This window comes from Myotis lucifugus, unplaced genomic scaffold (genome assembly GCF_000147115.1).
Source record: "Myotis lucifugus unplaced genomic scaffold, Myoluc2.0 scaffold_588, whole genome shotgun sequence".
Lineage (NCBI taxonomy): Eukaryota > Metazoa > Chordata > Mammalia > Chiroptera > Vespertilionidae > Myotis > Myotis lucifugus.
The window spans coordinates 256,499-273,621 of record NW_005871636.1 but is presented as its reverse complement, the minus strand read 5'-3'; the positions used below and the strand labels follow the sequence as shown (position 1 = coordinate 273,621).

General features: G+C 41.5%; 1 protein-coding gene across 4 annotated transcripts in view; it reads left to right on the top strand.

Moving 5' to 3' along the window:
* Positions 1 to 13,591, top strand: part of FAM81A (family with sequence similarity 81 member A) — a 73,316-nt gene extending 59,725 nt beyond the window's left edge. For all 4 annotated transcript variants that reach the window (XM_014446947.2, XM_006104683.3, XM_006104681.3 and 1 more), the window contains exons 7-9: positions 3,920 to 4,055; positions 5,557 to 5,752; positions 13,163 to 13,591. In XM_014446947.2, the coding sequence (XP_014302433.1) occupies positions 3,920 to 4,055; positions 5,557 to 5,752; positions 13,163 to 13,287 (457 nt within the window). In that variant the 3' untranslated portion in view covers positions 13,288 to 13,591. The remainder of the gene's footprint in view (positions 1 to 3,919; positions 4,056 to 5,556; positions 5,753 to 13,162) is intronic.
* Positions 13,592 to 17,123: the final 3,532 nt, after the last annotated feature.

Sequence of the window (17,123 nt, the reverse complement as noted above, 5' to 3'; positions counted from 1 at the left end):
TCCAATCCTCTTTCTTTGATCACACAGGAACAAAAGGAACCCTTTAGTATTTTACTAGTCAGCAGACCATGAACATCTTTTATTTTTTCCTCCTACCACTTGCAGTCTAGAAGTGTACACACAGGGCTGGTCCACAGAGGCCAGCAGGCCAAGCTTGGGCCTCTGTGGGGTGGGGGATGTATTGGAAGACCCAAACGGTGAACCCCTGCTGGGATGAAACTAGGGAAAAGCCACAGAGATCACAAGGAAACTTACTGTCTAATCTTGCCTCTGGGTAGAGGAATAAAAGCTAGTCTTGAGTATCAGGATCCTAGCACAAGCTATATATAGACTTAGAACGGTAGTTCCCATTACCCAGAGGGCTTGAAGAAAACCACAGGAACTGTGGTATCATCACATATGCCTCTGTAACTGTCTTAGAATGACCCTGAGGTTCCTGGCAGAAGCAAATGCAAATCTTCAGTCTTCAAATCTTCCCACAGACAAAGGAAGTCCCAAGAAACATGAATTTACAATCAAATATTGTGAAACAACACAAGGGAAAAGTCACACAACTGATTGAATCAGAAGAAACAAGAACAAAAAAAACAGAATCAGGCTTCTGAATACTGCATGTACAGTAATAATTGGATAGAATAAGAATTCATGTGTATATGTGAGTTTCACACACATATTTTGAAAGTATGATTAAGGGATAAGAGATGATCAAAACTGATCAATCAGAATTTAAACAACCAATTAGAACTTCTACAAAATATAATAATTGCTATAACCTGGAACCACACCTGACCAGGGAGCCTGAACAGTGACCCTAGGCAGCTTTGGAGCCCAGCTTATGGCCCCACCTGATTGTCGAGCACAGCCTTGCCCAGGCCGGGAACCCAGCCAACAGTCCTGCCCAGAAGCAGAACATGGCCTGCGGCTCCTCCTGACCCCAAGCACAGTTTCCGGCTCTACACAACTGCTAGGTACAGCTGGTGGCCGCGCCTGACCAGGGAGCCTGGCTGGTGACCTCAGTCAACTGTAGGGCACAGCCAGCAGCCTGCTAAATTGTGGAGCGTAGCCTGAGGCCCTGTCTGAGCATGTATCTCAGCCTGTAGCCGTGCCTGAACGTGGAGCTGGGGAACACAGCTTGGGGCCCCACCTGATCAGGCATAGTTGTGGAGCCCAGCCTGCAGCTCTGCCTGATCACAGAATCCAGCCAGCAGCACCACCCTGACAGGGAACACAGCCCCACCCAACCAGAGGTAATTGCAGAGCTCAGTTAGTGGCTCCACAGGACTACGCAGCCCATCAAGTAGCCCTACCTGGACAGGGAGCCCAGCCGGTGGTCCCCACTCCTTCAGAGTATGGACAGCAGTTCTGCCCAACCAGAGACCTAACAAACATACAGAACATTCTACCCAACAGCTGCAGAATACACGTTCTTCTTAAGTGCACACAACTTCTCTAGGATAGAGGCATATATTAGGCCACAAAAGAAGTTTTAAATTAAATATTGAAATAAAACCAAGTATCTATTTTTTACCATAATAGTGTAAAATTAGACATCAATAATAGGAGGAACATTGGAAGTTAAACTACCCATTCCTGAAAAATCAATGTATCAAAGAAGATCAAAAGGGAAATTTTAAAATCTTGAAAAAAATAAAAATAGAAACACAACATACTAAAATGAATGGGGTGCAGCAAAAGCAATTCTGTGAGGAAAATTTACAGAGGTAAATGTCTGCATTGTGAGAAAGGAAAGATCTGAATAAACAACCATACTTTACACTTCAAGGAATTAGAATAACAAACTAATCTCAAAGATAGTAGAAGGAAAGGAATAATAAAGCTTAAACTAGAAATAAATGAAATATAGAACAGAAAAACAATGGGAAAAATAAGCAAAATTAATAGTTGGTTTGTTTGAAAGATAAACCAAATAGATAAAACTTTAGCTAGGCTAACCAAGAAAAAAAGAAAGAGGACTCAAATAAAATTATAAATGAAAGAGGAGTCATTACAGCTGATACCACAGAAATGCAAAGGATCATAAGAAACTACTATGAAATATAATATGCCAACAAACTGGATATCCTGGGGGGGGGGGCGGGGGAGGAATCTATGAATTTCTGGAAGCATACAACCTACCAAGACAGAATTATGAAGAAATAGAAAATCTGAACAGACCAGTAATAAGGAAGAAAATTGAATCAGTAATCAAAAACCTCCTTACAAATAAAAGCCTAGAACCAAATGGCTTCATGGGTGAACTCTGCCAAGTATTTAAAGAATGATTAATGGCAACCATTTTCAAACTCATTCAAAAAATTGAAGAGGAGGGAACACTTCCAAACTCATTTTATGAGGCCAGCATTACCCTGATGCCAAAGCCACATATAAAATATCTCTGATAACCATAAATGCAAAAATTCTCAACAAAATACTAGCAAACCAAATTCAAGAGTACATAAAAAGGATCATATACTATGATTAAATAGGATGTATCCCTGGTATGCAAGGATGGTTCAATATACACTAATCAATCAACATGATATACCACATTATGTTGGATAAAAATCATGATCATCTCAATAGATGCAGAAGAAGCATTTCAACATCTTTTCATAATAAAGACTCTTAACAGATGGGGTATAGAAGGAATGTACTTCAACATAATAAAGGCCATATATCCCAAGGCCACAGCTAACATCATACTCAATGATGAAAATCTGAAAGTGTTTCCTCTAAGATCAAAAACAAGACACGGGTGCCCACTCTCACCACTTCTGTTTATCATGGTACTGGAAGTCCTAGCCAGAGAAATTAGGCAAGAAAAAGAAACAAAAGACATTCAAATCAGAGAAAAAGAAGTAAAGTTATCCCTATTTACAGATGACATGATCTTATATATAGAAAAGTCTAAAGACTACACCAGAAAACTGTTAGAATAAATAAATTCTGTAAAGCTGCTATGTTCTTTGGTCAGTCTTCCTGGTCAGTTAGGTGGAGCTGCTGGCTTGGCTTCCTGCCCAGATAAGGCCAAAGAGCTTTGTTTTTAATGACCAGGAAGTTGTACTTATTACTTCTACATGTGTCCAATTGTCCACCTTAGTCATATGACCATACCTAACTGCAAAGAAGGCTGGGAAATGTAGTCTCTGGCTAGGCAGCCATGTAACCAGTTTACATTTGAGCGTTTCTTAATAGGGAAGAAGAGGCAAACAGACTGCATATAATTAGGGTGTGTGTGTTTTTTTATCACAATGGGTGTTTATTTTGTTGTTATCATTTAGATTCTTTTGTCACATATATTCTTTTGTATTTTCATTACATTTCATAATAAAAAAGTAATTAAGGAAAGCAGCAAGTATAAAGTGTTATTTTAAGGTATTTGGAAAGGGGGAGAACTAGAGGAATAGAGGATTAGGTTATGTTTTTTATTTCAGTTTTCTTTTTTATTTAAATTAGAAAATATCTGTGTGGGGGCGAGAGAAATTTGGAGAATATTAAAGAAAAAGGGAGCCAGGCTCCAGTTCTGGGAGATAAAAGGGAGAAGGAGGAAAGCCCAGAAAAATAGGGGAGCCAGAAGGGGTTCTAGGACAGTGTCCTCTGAGCCGGGAGCCCTAGGGGACCCTCTGGACTGCAAAGATTAGCACCTGGTGTGGCTTCGTGTGACTGACACCTCCGTGCCCACACTGTCAGCTCATCATGAGTAGGAAGTATTGCAGGTGCTTTTCTGTTATAGCATCTTCCTCAACCCCCTCCCCAAAATAGTTCGAAATGCAAGTCTAAGAGAAGGTAAGCATGTAATTCTGAGTGGGCTCAGTTTAATGCTGACATATTTATGAGAAATTTGATAATTGGAGACTGAGATTGTTTGATGTCATTTTTGAGTTGTTTTACATCTAACTCGCTGACTCTTTTATTTTAGATTTAAAGGTACAATTGAGGAACTCAGTAACCAGATTTTATCTGCTCGGAAATGGTTGCAGCAGGAACAGGAACGGATAGAAAAAGAACTTTTACAGAAAATCGATCAGCTCTCCTTGGTTGTTAAGGAAAACAGTGTAGGTATTGATGTTTAGCAATAACATGGTCATTTGATGAGGGTCTGCAATGTTTAAGTAATACCTAGTAATTTGTCATCGCTTTATTTAGCACCATATTAAGCTGTTCCATTGCTTGCCTTAGAATCCATTTCCATGGTTCATACTGGTTCTTTGTCATAAAGAGATGGAGCACTCTGATTTGTTTTAGTTAACGAAGGCTCAGTAGAAAATTTTAATAGCTTCAGCTAAGATGAATTTAAGTGAAGACCTTAATGAGCCAAGTTGTCCATCTGCTTTTCTAAATCAAACAATTACAGACTTCAACCAAGCTTGTTTTAATTTCATGACCTGGTATAACCAGTCTTGACTCGACTTCTCTTTCCAGGCCCCTCTGTCACACTGTAACCACAGTATGAGATGTAATGGTACAACATGTAAAGAGAATCCCCTGTTTTCTTTTCCAGCTTCCTTGTCCCTTTACCCCACTCTTCCAGAGGACCGAGGTGTGCAGAACTGCTCAAACACCATATTGAGAAAGCCTTGCATAGATAGGATTCAAAATCAGTGAACTCTGAAACCGGTACTTGGCAGGCAGCTTTTTTGGTTTGGTCATTTAGCCTAAGCATCTCCCTCTCCCTTCTCTTCTTGCACTGCTTCCTCCTGTCGAACTTTGATGGAGCAGAAGTGATTGGTACAGTTTGCATTTCTAGCTCTGCTCTCTGAAAGCCCAGCTGTTGAATTTGCAGACTCTGCATCAGACAGCATTGTGAGAGCTTTGTCATGCCATAGCCCACCCACTTTTAGCTTGGAGTTTGTGGTTCTGGCCTCCAGAGCTTGCCTGCAGACACAGATTCCCATAAAAATGAAGCATGGGGAAAGGGAAGAAAAAGGTAGGGAAGGGAAGGGAAGAAAAGAGAAGGGTAGGGAGGAATATATTTACCATATCTCTTATTTTTACATGAAGATTGGTCTAATAACTAACAGTAAACCCCAGGATAATGGGGTTTAATAAGATAGATGCTTATTTCTCTTTCACATAGAAGATGTCTGGGCTGATGTGGTAGCTTGTCAGTCCTCAGAGTCTCAGGATCCTCCTGGCATAATTGCCAATCCTGAGAGTGACCCTTGTCCTTGTAGTTCAGGAAGGTTGCTGGAGCTCCAGTCATCGTCTGAATTCCAGGAAGAGGGGAAAGAAGGACATGCCTCAGCTGTCTTTTAACTTTTCCTGGAAACTGCCATATACACTTGAACTTGCATCTCATAGGCCATAACTTAATCATACGGCTACCCAAAACTCAGGAGACAGTAGAAAATGTCATCTTTATTCTGGGTGACCTCATACCCAGCTGTAAATTGGGGATCTGTTAAAGAGGAAAGGATCATGGATATTAGGGTGAGCAACGAGCAACCTTTGCGATTCCGTTCCCTGCAGACTGTTGTTAAAAGACATTATAGCTGATGCAAATGCCATACAAACTTTCTTTTTGGAGTAATGAGGTGCAATTCTTATGGATCTCAGGGAGCCAGTGAAAGGGACATGGAGAAGAAGCTCAGCCAGATGTCAGCCAGACTCGACAAAATAGAAGAGAGTCAGAAGAAGCATATGGAAGGGCAGAGAACAAAACAAGAAGAAGAGAAGGTGCATGGGCGAATCAGCAAGCTGGAGTTGCAGATGACGGAGGACATGAAGGAAATGAAAGCAGAAGTTGATGCTGGTAGGCTGAAAAGAAAGCAGCTCCTATGTTTTATTTTCTATTTGATCTAGAAACCAATTAATTAGTATTCCCTACAACTGCCCATGAACCTGGCTAATGGCAAGAACAGTGAAATGGCCTTAGGTGATTTTCTAAGTAGCTATGCTGTATTCAACTAAAACATTTTAATCCAAGAGCCACCATAAGGGAAAAGCAAACAAAATGAAGATTGCTTAGCTTGCAGTTGATGTGTGCTTTCTTTAGTGCTGTGTACAGATTCCTTTCTGTTCAGAGCCAAGGTGACTAGGTCTCATAGATAAGCACATGTCTGTGAGGGGCTTTTGAAGGCTTTATTGTATACTGCTAGTAGGACCATCATGGTAACGAGTGGTTTTCCTCTACTCGGAAGTCAACAGGGCCCATTAATTCACACTTGTTTAGGAGAAAATGTTAGAGCTGATTTCAAGTTCAGGCTGACATAAAAGGAGGAATTAGATTTACACGCTGAATCAGGAATACAGAACTGGAACCAGTAAAGTGGAAGTGACCTGAAGACAGATTATATTTATTTATTTTATTTTTAAAATCTTTACTGTTGAGAGCATGTCCCTCTTCTTTCCCCCTCTATCGCCTCCCTCCACTCAGTTCCCGCCCTGTCCCAGGCCTTCACCACCCTATTGTCTGTGTCCTTAGGTAATGCATACATGCATATAAGATCTTTGGTTAATCTCTTCCCGTCCTTCCACTACCCTTCCCTCTGAGAATCATCAGTCTGTTCCATTTCCATGCCTCTGATTCCATTTTATTCACCAGTTTATTGTGTTCATTGGATTTCTTATTCATTTATTTTGGTTTTTAGGTTCAATTGTTGATAGATATGTATTTATTGCCTTTTTATTATTTATCTTTTTTTATATTTTTCTTCTTCTTCCTCTTCTTAAAGAATACCCTTCAACATTTCATGTAATACTGGTTTGGTGGTGATGAACTCCTTTAGCTTTTTTTTTTTGGTCTGTGAAGCTCTTTATATGACATTTAATTCTAAATGATGACTTTGCTGGGTAGAATAATCTTGGTTGTAGGTCCTTGCTATTTATCATGTTTAATATTTCTTGCCACTTCCTTCTGACCTGCATAGTTTCTGTTGAGAAATCAGATGACAGTCATATTGGCACTCCCTTGTAGGTAACTAACTGCTTTTCTCTTGCTGCGTTTAAGATATTCTCTTTGTCTTTAGCCCTTGGCATTTTAATTATGATGTTTCTTGGTGTGGTCCTCTTTGGGTTCCTCTTCTTTGGGACTTTGTGCTTCCTGTGCTTGTAAGTCTATTTCTTTCACCAGGTAGGGGAAGTTTTCTGTCATTATTTTTTCAAATAGGTTTTTAGTATCTTTCTCTCTCTCTTCTTCTGGCAACCCATAATGAGAATGTTGGTACACTTGAAGTTGTCCCAGAGGCTCCTTACACTATCTTCATACTTTTTTATTCTTTTTGCTTCCTCATATTTCAAATACTTGATTTGATTCTCAGGATCTTCTATTCTACTCTTGAATCCTGTATATTATTCTTTATTTCATCAGTGTATGCTTAATTTCTGACTGATCCTTTTCCATTATTTTGGCATTCTCACTAAGATCCTTGAAGGTCTCACTAAGTCCCTTGGAGGCCTCAAGAAGATTCTTGAGTAACCTATAACTGTGGTTTAACTCTATATCCAGGAGCTTGCTTTCTTCCATTTCTTTCATTTGTGGAATGTTTCTTTGTCTCTGCATTTTGACTACTTCCCTGTGTTTGTTTCTATGTATTGGGTAGAGCTTCTATGTATCCTTGAGTTGGTAGAGTGGACTTGTGTAGTAGGTGTCCTATAGGACCCACTGGCTTAGCCTCCCCAGTCACCTGAGCTGGGCACTTTAGGTGCGCCCTTTTGTGAGCTGTGTGCACAGTCATGTTGTAGTTCAGACTTGATTGCTGTTGGTATCATTGGGAGGAATTGATCTTCAGTCCAGCTGCAACTACAGGGGGAGAGCTGCTATGCAAGAGACACCCCTATGGAGCAGGGCTTGCTTCAGTGGGGCTTTGGTGTTCAGTGGGGCTTTGGTGTTCACTGAGTCTGCCCCTTGAGTGTGTCACTTATGGATGTGTAGAGTTGTAATCTAGTATGGTCTGACACTAACCAATGGGTGTACTGGCTCTTGGGTCTCCAGGAAGGTACAAAGTCAGCCACTGCCTGGGGCCACCCAGCAGGAGCTACAGAGAGATCTTCAGATTCCTCCTATTTGTATCGGGTTTAGACGTGTCCAAGCAAGGCCCAGCTATGAAACAAGGCAGGCTGGTGCTAGTGCTGGGTCTTGGGCCTCTTATTTATAGGTTTGGGGCTCCCTGACCCAGCTGCAGCTTTTTTGAGAGATTTTAGCGAAGTCTGAAGTCTGAGCAAGGACAGGCCATTCATAGCAAAAGCCACTTCCCACAGGTTGAGTGAGGCTGCAAATTGGATGGAGCAGGGTCTCAGGGAATCACCTGGGTGGAGCAAACAGAAATGGCTGCCAGTCAGCCCTGCCACCAGGGAGGTCCCAGTATAGGAACAGTGACCCTTGCAAGCACCTCCGTCTGGGAGAAAGTCGCCCTGAGTTCCAGCTCCGATGCCAGACAATCCAGTTTCTTCTTGTATGTGTCTGTGTCCCCCAGAGCCTCACGCTAGAGCTCAGAGAAAGTGGACTTTCTAAGTTCCTCCATGTGGCCAGCCCTTTAAGAGGAACAGCTGGGTCTCCAGCAGCCTCCATGCCACTGAGCCCCAATCCCCACTGGTTTTTACAGCCCATAGTTATGGGGACTTCATTTCCAAGCTCTGGGAGACTGGGCTGGGGGTCCGGTGTGGGTCTGGGACCCCTAACTCCTCATGGGTGGCCTCTGCAGAGACGATCTCCCTCCCAATTAAAAAAGCAGCACACGTGGGTACTGGTCCAGCCAGTTCTGCGCCTCTGCCCCTCCTGCCAGTCTCAATGTGCTTTCTTCTTTACTTCTCTAGTTGTAGGACTTCCATTCAGCCAGCTTTTAGGTGGTTCTGGGTGATGGTTGTTCCGTATTTTAGTTGTGATTTCGATGTGGTTGTGGGAGGTGGCGAATATAGGCGGTTACCTACGCTGCCATCTTGGTTCTCCCTGAAGACAGATTTTAACTCAACCTGAGACAGAAGTACAGCAGGTCCTGGAATAAGGTCATTTTGTTCAATGTCATTTTGTTAAAACATTCATGAGATACCCTAGGAACTTAACTCCCATTTATGTCAATTAGCCTATGGAAAAGTCAGTTTCATTATTGTCATTCTGCTTAAAGTCACAGAACCTATTGTTAAGTGAGGACCAACTATACCCTCAGTTAACGGGTCCTAAAATGACACCGGTGGCTTGGTGAGCTTGAAGGCTCTTTGTCACTGAAGGTATTCAAGTGGAAGCTGCTGATCTGGTCAGCAAAGAGAAAACAGCCTTGTAATGTGAGAAGGCGGACTAAGTTTTCTCCTAGCTCCTTCCAATTCCATGATTCTATAATTTCCTTCTATGGAATTGTTGTATTTTGGCCACAAGGAGATAAAAGTACTTAGATACCCCAAGAAAAAGTTTGTTGTTACCACCAAAGTATATTGTTTTATTTAAGTAGAAGCCACAATTAAATTTATGAGCCGAGGAACTTATAAATATAAAAATGAAGTTTCTCTCTTGGTCTTTTGGGCTATTAGAATATGGTATTTGAATATTTCATCTGTGTTTAACTTTGCATCATTTCCTGAGTAAATTTATTATGATTTAATCAACATACCATTGAGGTTTTTATTTATTTATTTATTTATTTTATTTTTTTTTTTTAGATGAACCTCTTCTTTTTGGAAAACAATTTTTATTATAAAAATATTTTGCTCATTATGAAAATTAACATAATGCAGAACAAAATTAGATGAACCTCTTCTTCCCATGTCTACTTCCTAGTAGGAGTAGGTATTTTCCTTATTTTTTTTAACCCTCGCCTTTTTTTTTTTACATTGATCATATTCTTTTTATTTATTTTTTTTAAATCTTTATTGTTCAGATTATTACATTTGTTCCTCTTTTTCCCCCCCATAACTCCCCTCCTTCCAGCTCCCACCCCACCCTCCACCCTCACTCCCCACCCACTGTGTTCATCCATAGGTGCATGATTTTTGTCCAGTCACTTCCCGCATCTCCCATACCCCTTTTCCCCCCAAGAATAGTTAGTCCATTCCCTTTCTATGTCCCTGATTCTATTATAATCACCAGTTCATTCTGTACATCAGGTTATTTATTCACTTGATTCTTAGATTCATTTGTTGATAGATGCATATTTGTTGTTCATAATTTGTATCTTTACCTTTTTCTTCTTCTTCCTCTTCTTAAAGGATACCTTTCAGCATTTCATATAATACTGGTTTGGCGGTGGTGAACTCCTTTAGCTTTTCCTTATCTGTGAAGCTCTTTATCTGACCTTCAATTCTGAATGATAGCTTTGCTGGATAAAGTAATCTTGGTTGTAGGTTCTTGGTATTCAGCACTTTGAATATTTCTTGCCATTCCCTTCTGGCCTGCAAAGTTTCTGTTGAGAAATCAGCTAACAGTCGTATGGGTATTCCCTTGTAGGTAATTGAGCCTCTTTCTCTTGCTGCTTTTAAGATTTTCTCTTTGTCTTTTGCTCTTGGCATTTTAATGATGATGTGTCTTGGTGTGGTCCTCTTTGGATTCCTTTTGTTTGGGGTTCTCTGCGCTTCTTGAACCTGTAAGTCCATTTCTTTCTCCAGGTGGGGGAAGTTTTCTGCCATTATTTCTTCAAATAGGTTTTCAATATCTTGCTGTCTCTCATCTTCTGGCACTCCAATAATTCTGATATTAGTCCGCTTAAAGCTGTCCCAGAGGCTCCTTACACTATCTTCACACTTTCGGATTCTTTTTTCATTTTGCTTTTCCAGTTGGGTGTTTTTTGTCGAATCTTTGGTTTGATTCTTGAGCTCCTCTGGTCTGCTATTGGGTATAATATTCTTTATTTCAGTCCGTGTATGCTTACTTTCTAATTTCTTTATCGTAGCATCGAGGGTCTCATTAGTTTTCGTGAGGCTCTGCACAAATTTATGGCAAGCCCTCAAAATTGCGATTCTTAGCTCCATATCCTCCATTTCTGTCATGTTTTTTTGTCTCCGCATCTTTTATGCTTTCTTGGTGCACCCCCTTGTGGTCTTTGTGCGCAGTCTTGTTCTAGCCAAGCCTTAATTGTTGTAGTTAACACTAGAGGGATTTGACCACCAGGCCGACTGGCTGTAGGAATCAGCTGTGCGGAAAACGTCTGTCTTCTGGGGAGGCGCTAATCCAGCCTTTGCCTGAGGCAATCGGCAAATGGCTGTGCGCAGGGCTTGAGCGGGCGGGATCAACAGGGCGGGGGGAGGGAGCCGCTATGGCTGCTCTCAGTCCGTCCCCAGGGGTTCTGCCTCTCTGTCCCAGCAACCGCTGCAAACCTCGGAGGGGCCGTAGCCAGACAGTCCCACTTCTCCCGTTTGAGTCTGGGTCCCTAGAGACTCGCCCGGATCTGTAGCCCAGAGTCTGAGACTCGCTCCTGATTGAAAACGACAATCGCGCCCTCAGCCGCCAGCCCGCTTTGCGCGCGCACCACCTCACCACCGCACCACCGTACCTTTAAATTTTCCACACTACGCCTCCTCTGAGCGTCGGAATGCTGTTGTTTTTGCTTCTAGTTGAAGAGTCTCTCCTCAGCCAGCCTTCCTGTGGTTCTGGTTGATGTCCGTTCCGACTTTTAGTTGTATTTTTGAAGTGGTTGTTTACGGCGGCAATCTCCGGTGTTTACCTATGCCGCCATCTTCGATCTCTCACGAGGTTTTTAATATTTAGTACCTAATAAGAAATGCATATGAACCTTTTTAAGATTAAAAATATTTAAATTTTTTCTTACAAAATCAATACATTTCTTAATGGAAACTCATAAAGCACAAAACATTTTTAAAAATACTTTACCTTCTTTTACACAGAGGTCATTTTATGAATATTTTTCTATACATATAGGATATACATAAATGTACTGTTTCATATGAAAGCTCATGCTATACATGCTGATTTATAACCTACTCTTTTAATTTGTAATGTATTCTTTCCAGTCAATAAGAACAGAATTTTTAATAAGTAATATTTTTACCTTTCATGAATTGCTATATAAAGAAAATGTTCTAGAGAAAATTCTAAATTTAGTAATGAAGACAAGATCTTTAAAACATTTATTTTAAAAATCAGTAGGAATACAGAATAATATGAAATGCTCTTTCAATGGGGAAATTTTTCATTTTCTATCTTTTTGTTTTGAAATAATATCAAATTTAGAAAAACTGTAAGAACTGTTAAAAAACCTCTATATACCTTTCATCTGGATTAACCAATTGTTAATATTTTGGAAATTTGCTTAATATCTTTCTGGGTGTGTGTGTGTGTGTGTATGAACATAATTTTTTTCTAAATTATTTGGGAGTACATTGCAGAAGTTATGATGCTTTGTTATTCCTTTATTATGTTAAGCTATATACCATAAGAACAAAGACATTCTCTTAAATAACTATAGTACAACATAATATTGATTAAATATGTTTTCAACTTTAACCATTGTTGGCTTTATAGCAAACCTTCCCTGGTCTTGGTTCTAATTCAGAATCACACATCACATTTAGTTATCATGCTTCTTTATTTACTCTCATTTGATATGGATCAGTTCCTCGGTGAACTGACATTAAAGGGCACAGGCCAATATTTTGTGGAATGTCCCACAGTTTGGGTCTATTTTCTTCCTCTCAATTATATTCAGGTTGTAGGTTTTGGACAGAAATGTCACAGAAGGGATGTGTCCTTCCCAGGGTACCTTACCAGGGGTACAAGATGTTGGTTTCTCCCAGTATCAGTGAAGTTAGCTTTGATCACTTGGTTAAAGTCTAGCTGCCAGATTTCTCCATTGTAATAATTCCTTTCCCCTTGATAATTAAAAAGTAATCTGTCCTGGCTGGTGTGGCACAGTAGTTGAGTGTCATCCTATGAACCAGGAGGATACGGTTTGATTCCAGTCAGGTCACATGATCTGGTTGTGGGCTCGATCCCTGGTGTGGGGTGTGCAAGAGGCAGCCAATCAGTGATTCTCTCTCATCATTGATGTTTCTATCTCTCCCGCTCTAAAATCAATAAAAATATATTTTTAAAAAGTAATCTGTAGGGAGATACTGTGAAACTATGTAACTATCCTGTTTCCCATCAAAGTTTTACTCCAGTAGTTTTAGCATCTACTGATAATTTTTGCCCAAATCAACTATGACTATACTAGTATGCTGTAGAATTTGATACAGTATTGTTTTTTAATATTAACTCTTGTGAATTTACCTCCTAAAGGGTTTACAGCCATCTATGAAAGCATAGGATCCCTCAGGCAAGTTCTTGAAGCCAAGATGAAACTGGACAAAGACCAGCTACAGAAGCAAATCCAACAGATGCAGAAGCCGGAAGCTCCCATGTGAATGGAGTTGGGACAAGGACCTCAAAGGTGGTTTTGCCAGTGGGTCTGGGAGCTCAAGACCTCTGTCAGGGTGTTGTGGCATTTGGGATTGTTCTATTCATTGCGTGCATGTGCCAAGAAATGTGTTTTCATGGGTCTAAATGTTTACCTTGAGTCTTGAAAACACTCTATCTTTAAAAACCTATACTAATAATAGAGGAATATGCAAATTGTCTGGGACTCCATCACAGTAATGACCGAACAGCAGGCTGCGTGGGGCAGCAAGGCCAGCAGCAGGGTTAGTGAGGGACGACCAAACAACTGAACAGCAGGCTGTATGGGGCGACCAGGCTGGCAGGGGGGTTAGTGAGGGATGACCAAATGACTGAACAGCAGGCTGCATGGGGCGACCAGGCCGGCAGGGAGGGAAGTTGGGGCCCCAGGCCAGCATGGGGGAGAAGTTAGGGGCGACCAGGCCAGCAGGGGAGGGCAGCTGGGGGCAACCAGGCCAGCAGGGGAGGGCAGTTGGGGGCAACCAGGACAGCAGGGGGGGCAGTTTGGGGTGACCAGGTTGGTGGGAGGCGGCAGTTAGGGGCGATCAGGCCAGCAGAGGGGCAGTTGGGGGTGACCAGGTCGACAGGGGGGGCAGTAAAGTAAGGGGGAGACCAGGCTGGCAGTGCACATCATAGCAACCCGTTGTTCTGGTCATTCTTCCATAACCCTTGCTTACGCTTGTGTTATATTGATACTACTCCGATATTGATTGGAGGCCTTTTAAAGGGATAGATCAATTTGGGGGGAGCCGTCTTTGGCCTCATGCCAGCACGGGGAGTGCGGGTTAATGTCCCTCCAAACTCTGAGTTTGCGAGGGGTTTCGGTTCCGGTTTAGGCCCGATCCCCAGGATCGGGCCTAAACCGGCAGTCGGACATCCCCTGAGGGGTCCTGGATTGGAGAGGGTGCAGGCTGGGCTGAGGGGACCCCCCCATGCACAAATTTCATGCACCAGGCCTCTAGTATTAAATATAATTTTTACCACTTTATTTCACTTCTCTAAATTCAATGGGATATCCTTCCCTCCCTCCCTGATTTGGAAAGGCGTTATCCCCTTCACTTATGAGTAAAAAGACTTAATTTTCCTTCAATGCTTGATGCTCTGGCCAAGACCTTGCTATTTTAAAAATGTCATGGTGATTTTTTAAAATTAAAAAACGAATGAATTGTCATAGAAATGTATTGCTCCTCACCCTAAATTAAGAGAATGTCCTGATAGATTAGAATTTAACCTTGGAGTCCATATTTGGATTTTATTATTGTTGTCTATGCATTTCCTTTTAAAAAATTTATCTTTATTGTTGAAAGTATTACAGGTATCCCCTTCCCCATCCCCCATTGTTGATCCCCTCCACCCCATACCCATCCCCCCCCCCAAGCCTTCACCACACTTCTTGTAAATCTTCTGTCTTTTGTAGGGGGAAGGGACTTAACATTTGGGAAAAAACACCACTTACATAATGAGAACAGTTTAAAAATTGATAACTGCCATATAGATTGCAAATTAAAATGGAAACTTGAGACAATTATGTAGATAATGCAAGACACAATATCTACGTTGACCACACAGTTATACCAGGTTTTAATATTGAAAAATGTTTTTCAATTATCCACAGTCTGTATAGTGATAGCCATATATTTAATAATGAAATGGTGGTTAATAGTCTGTTTATTGCACAATTAATTGTTCATTAATTATAATAGGATGTGAGCATTTTTCAGGCTTTATGATCTCCTCTCTAAATGTTTCCAAAATTGGCACAAAGTGCTTCTGTTTATAAACACTTACTGTATTCTGTGCCTTGGTTTTATCATGTCAATGCACTGTACCCCACAAAAGTTTTGCAGACAAAGTAGAAGGCATGATAATATATCAGAATTATGATGTAAAAATGGGATCCTATGTATTTTTTAAATTCTAAATTTTATCACTGTCATGACATTAACCAATCAATATTATTAATGAAATAGAAATTCATACTTTTGTATGAACAGAGAATCAAATTGATATTGCATTTATAACACTGTCAGGAAACTTTAAGTTTGAGCAACTTTATAGACGATGGGTATTTCTTTTCAGCTGCCATATTGGCTCAGATGTTGAATATTGGCTCAGTGCTGTCTGTTTACCTTGGATGTAAAAATTGGTCATAAGACACACACCGTCCTAAACTGTGAGGGTGCCCAGGAGAAAGGAAACAGGAATACTTTTTAAAAAATTTAAATCTTTTTTTTTTTTTTGGCTGAGGACTCAGGAAAATCAAAGTGTTTTCTATTTTTAGGATAAATCATAAATGAAACATCTGTCTATTACTGTCTATTCATATAAAATATGCTGCTAAAGTATATAATATTCTCCCCTCAATGGCTTGACAAAAAGAAATTTTTAATTCGGACCAGAGAAGTCATATAAAAAATATGTCATCCAACACATATTTCCTTATTTTGTCACGAATTTCTGCCTCTCGGTATAGACAGACCATTTCCATGTAACAATGAAAACGTTTAATGCTCTTTTGCAATCAGAAAGTGGATTTCTTTCTGTGGCAGAGTAACCCTGTTTAGTTTAGTTCTCCGAGTTTTAAGCACAAGCCTCAGCACAGAGAGTCACGGCCCCTCCTCTTCTGTCTCCTCTGGGGTCTCTGAAAAGGAAGATCAGCCCAGTGACCCCTGGGGAGAGGGGCACGGGATTCCAGCTGGAGGCAGGGAGAAGGGTGCGGTGAGCGGGTGATGCTTGGCTGTCCGCTGAGTTGCTCAGGTGCTTCTGATGCTGCCGTTACATGTCCTGAGCTCGGGCAGTGGTTCTTGTCCGTGGCTGTATGTTGTGATCACCTGGGGAGTCCGCAAAGCTACTGGTGCCTGGGCTGCCCCGACCCATGACGTCAGAGCCTCTGGGAGGTGGGCGCGGGCATCAGTCTGTATCAAAGGCCCCCAGTGACTCATGCGCTGGGGAGGTTGTGAGCCTACTCTTATCACCAAAGTTTAAAAGAGAATCAGCTTCTGTGTTCTTTCCTTTACCAGAAATTTGCAATAAAAAAAAATCCAAATAAATGTGGTGTATGATTTTTAAAAGTCTTTCAGTGGGAGGTAAACACTTAATACAGTCAAAATGCCATAGAAGTGCTTCTTCTAGCCCAGCTGGTGTGGCTCAGGGATTGAGCATTGACCCAGAAACCAAGAGGTCGCGGGTTCTATTGCTGGTCAGGGCACATTCCCGGGTTGTGGGCTCGATCCCCAGTAAGGGGCGTGCAGGAGGCAGCCGATCTATGATGTTCCTCTCTCATCGATGTTTCTATCTCTCTGTCTCTCTCCCGTCCTCTCTCTCTAAAAATCAATAAAAACATTTTTTTCTTTTTAAAAAAGGAAGTGCTCCTCCTACCTTCCTGTGAAAACCATGTGGTGGTGGATATAAAGCGCCGTGAGTCCTGGCAGACCTGTCGGGAGCTGGAAAGTCACAGGAGCTGCTCCATCTGTGGGTCTTGCAGGCGCCGCGCCTCTGGAATAGTGCCAGCCGGCAGGTCCCGGTGTGAGCTGTGTGCTCATGCTGCACCTTGGTGTACGTTTACTCACTTTTGATAATAACAGTGAGTTGGGTACTATTCGTTCCCCATTTTACAGATGAGAAAACTGGGTCACCTAAAGGTTAAGCAACTTGCCCTGAATCGTGCAGCTAGTAAGTGGGAGCCAGGATTCAACCAGGCAGCCTGCTTCCCAAGCCTGGGCTCTTAACCAGGGCGTACGCTACCTCTAAGATGCATCCTTGCTTCCCACATAACTGACTGCTGGGCCACTGACTACCCCTCTCT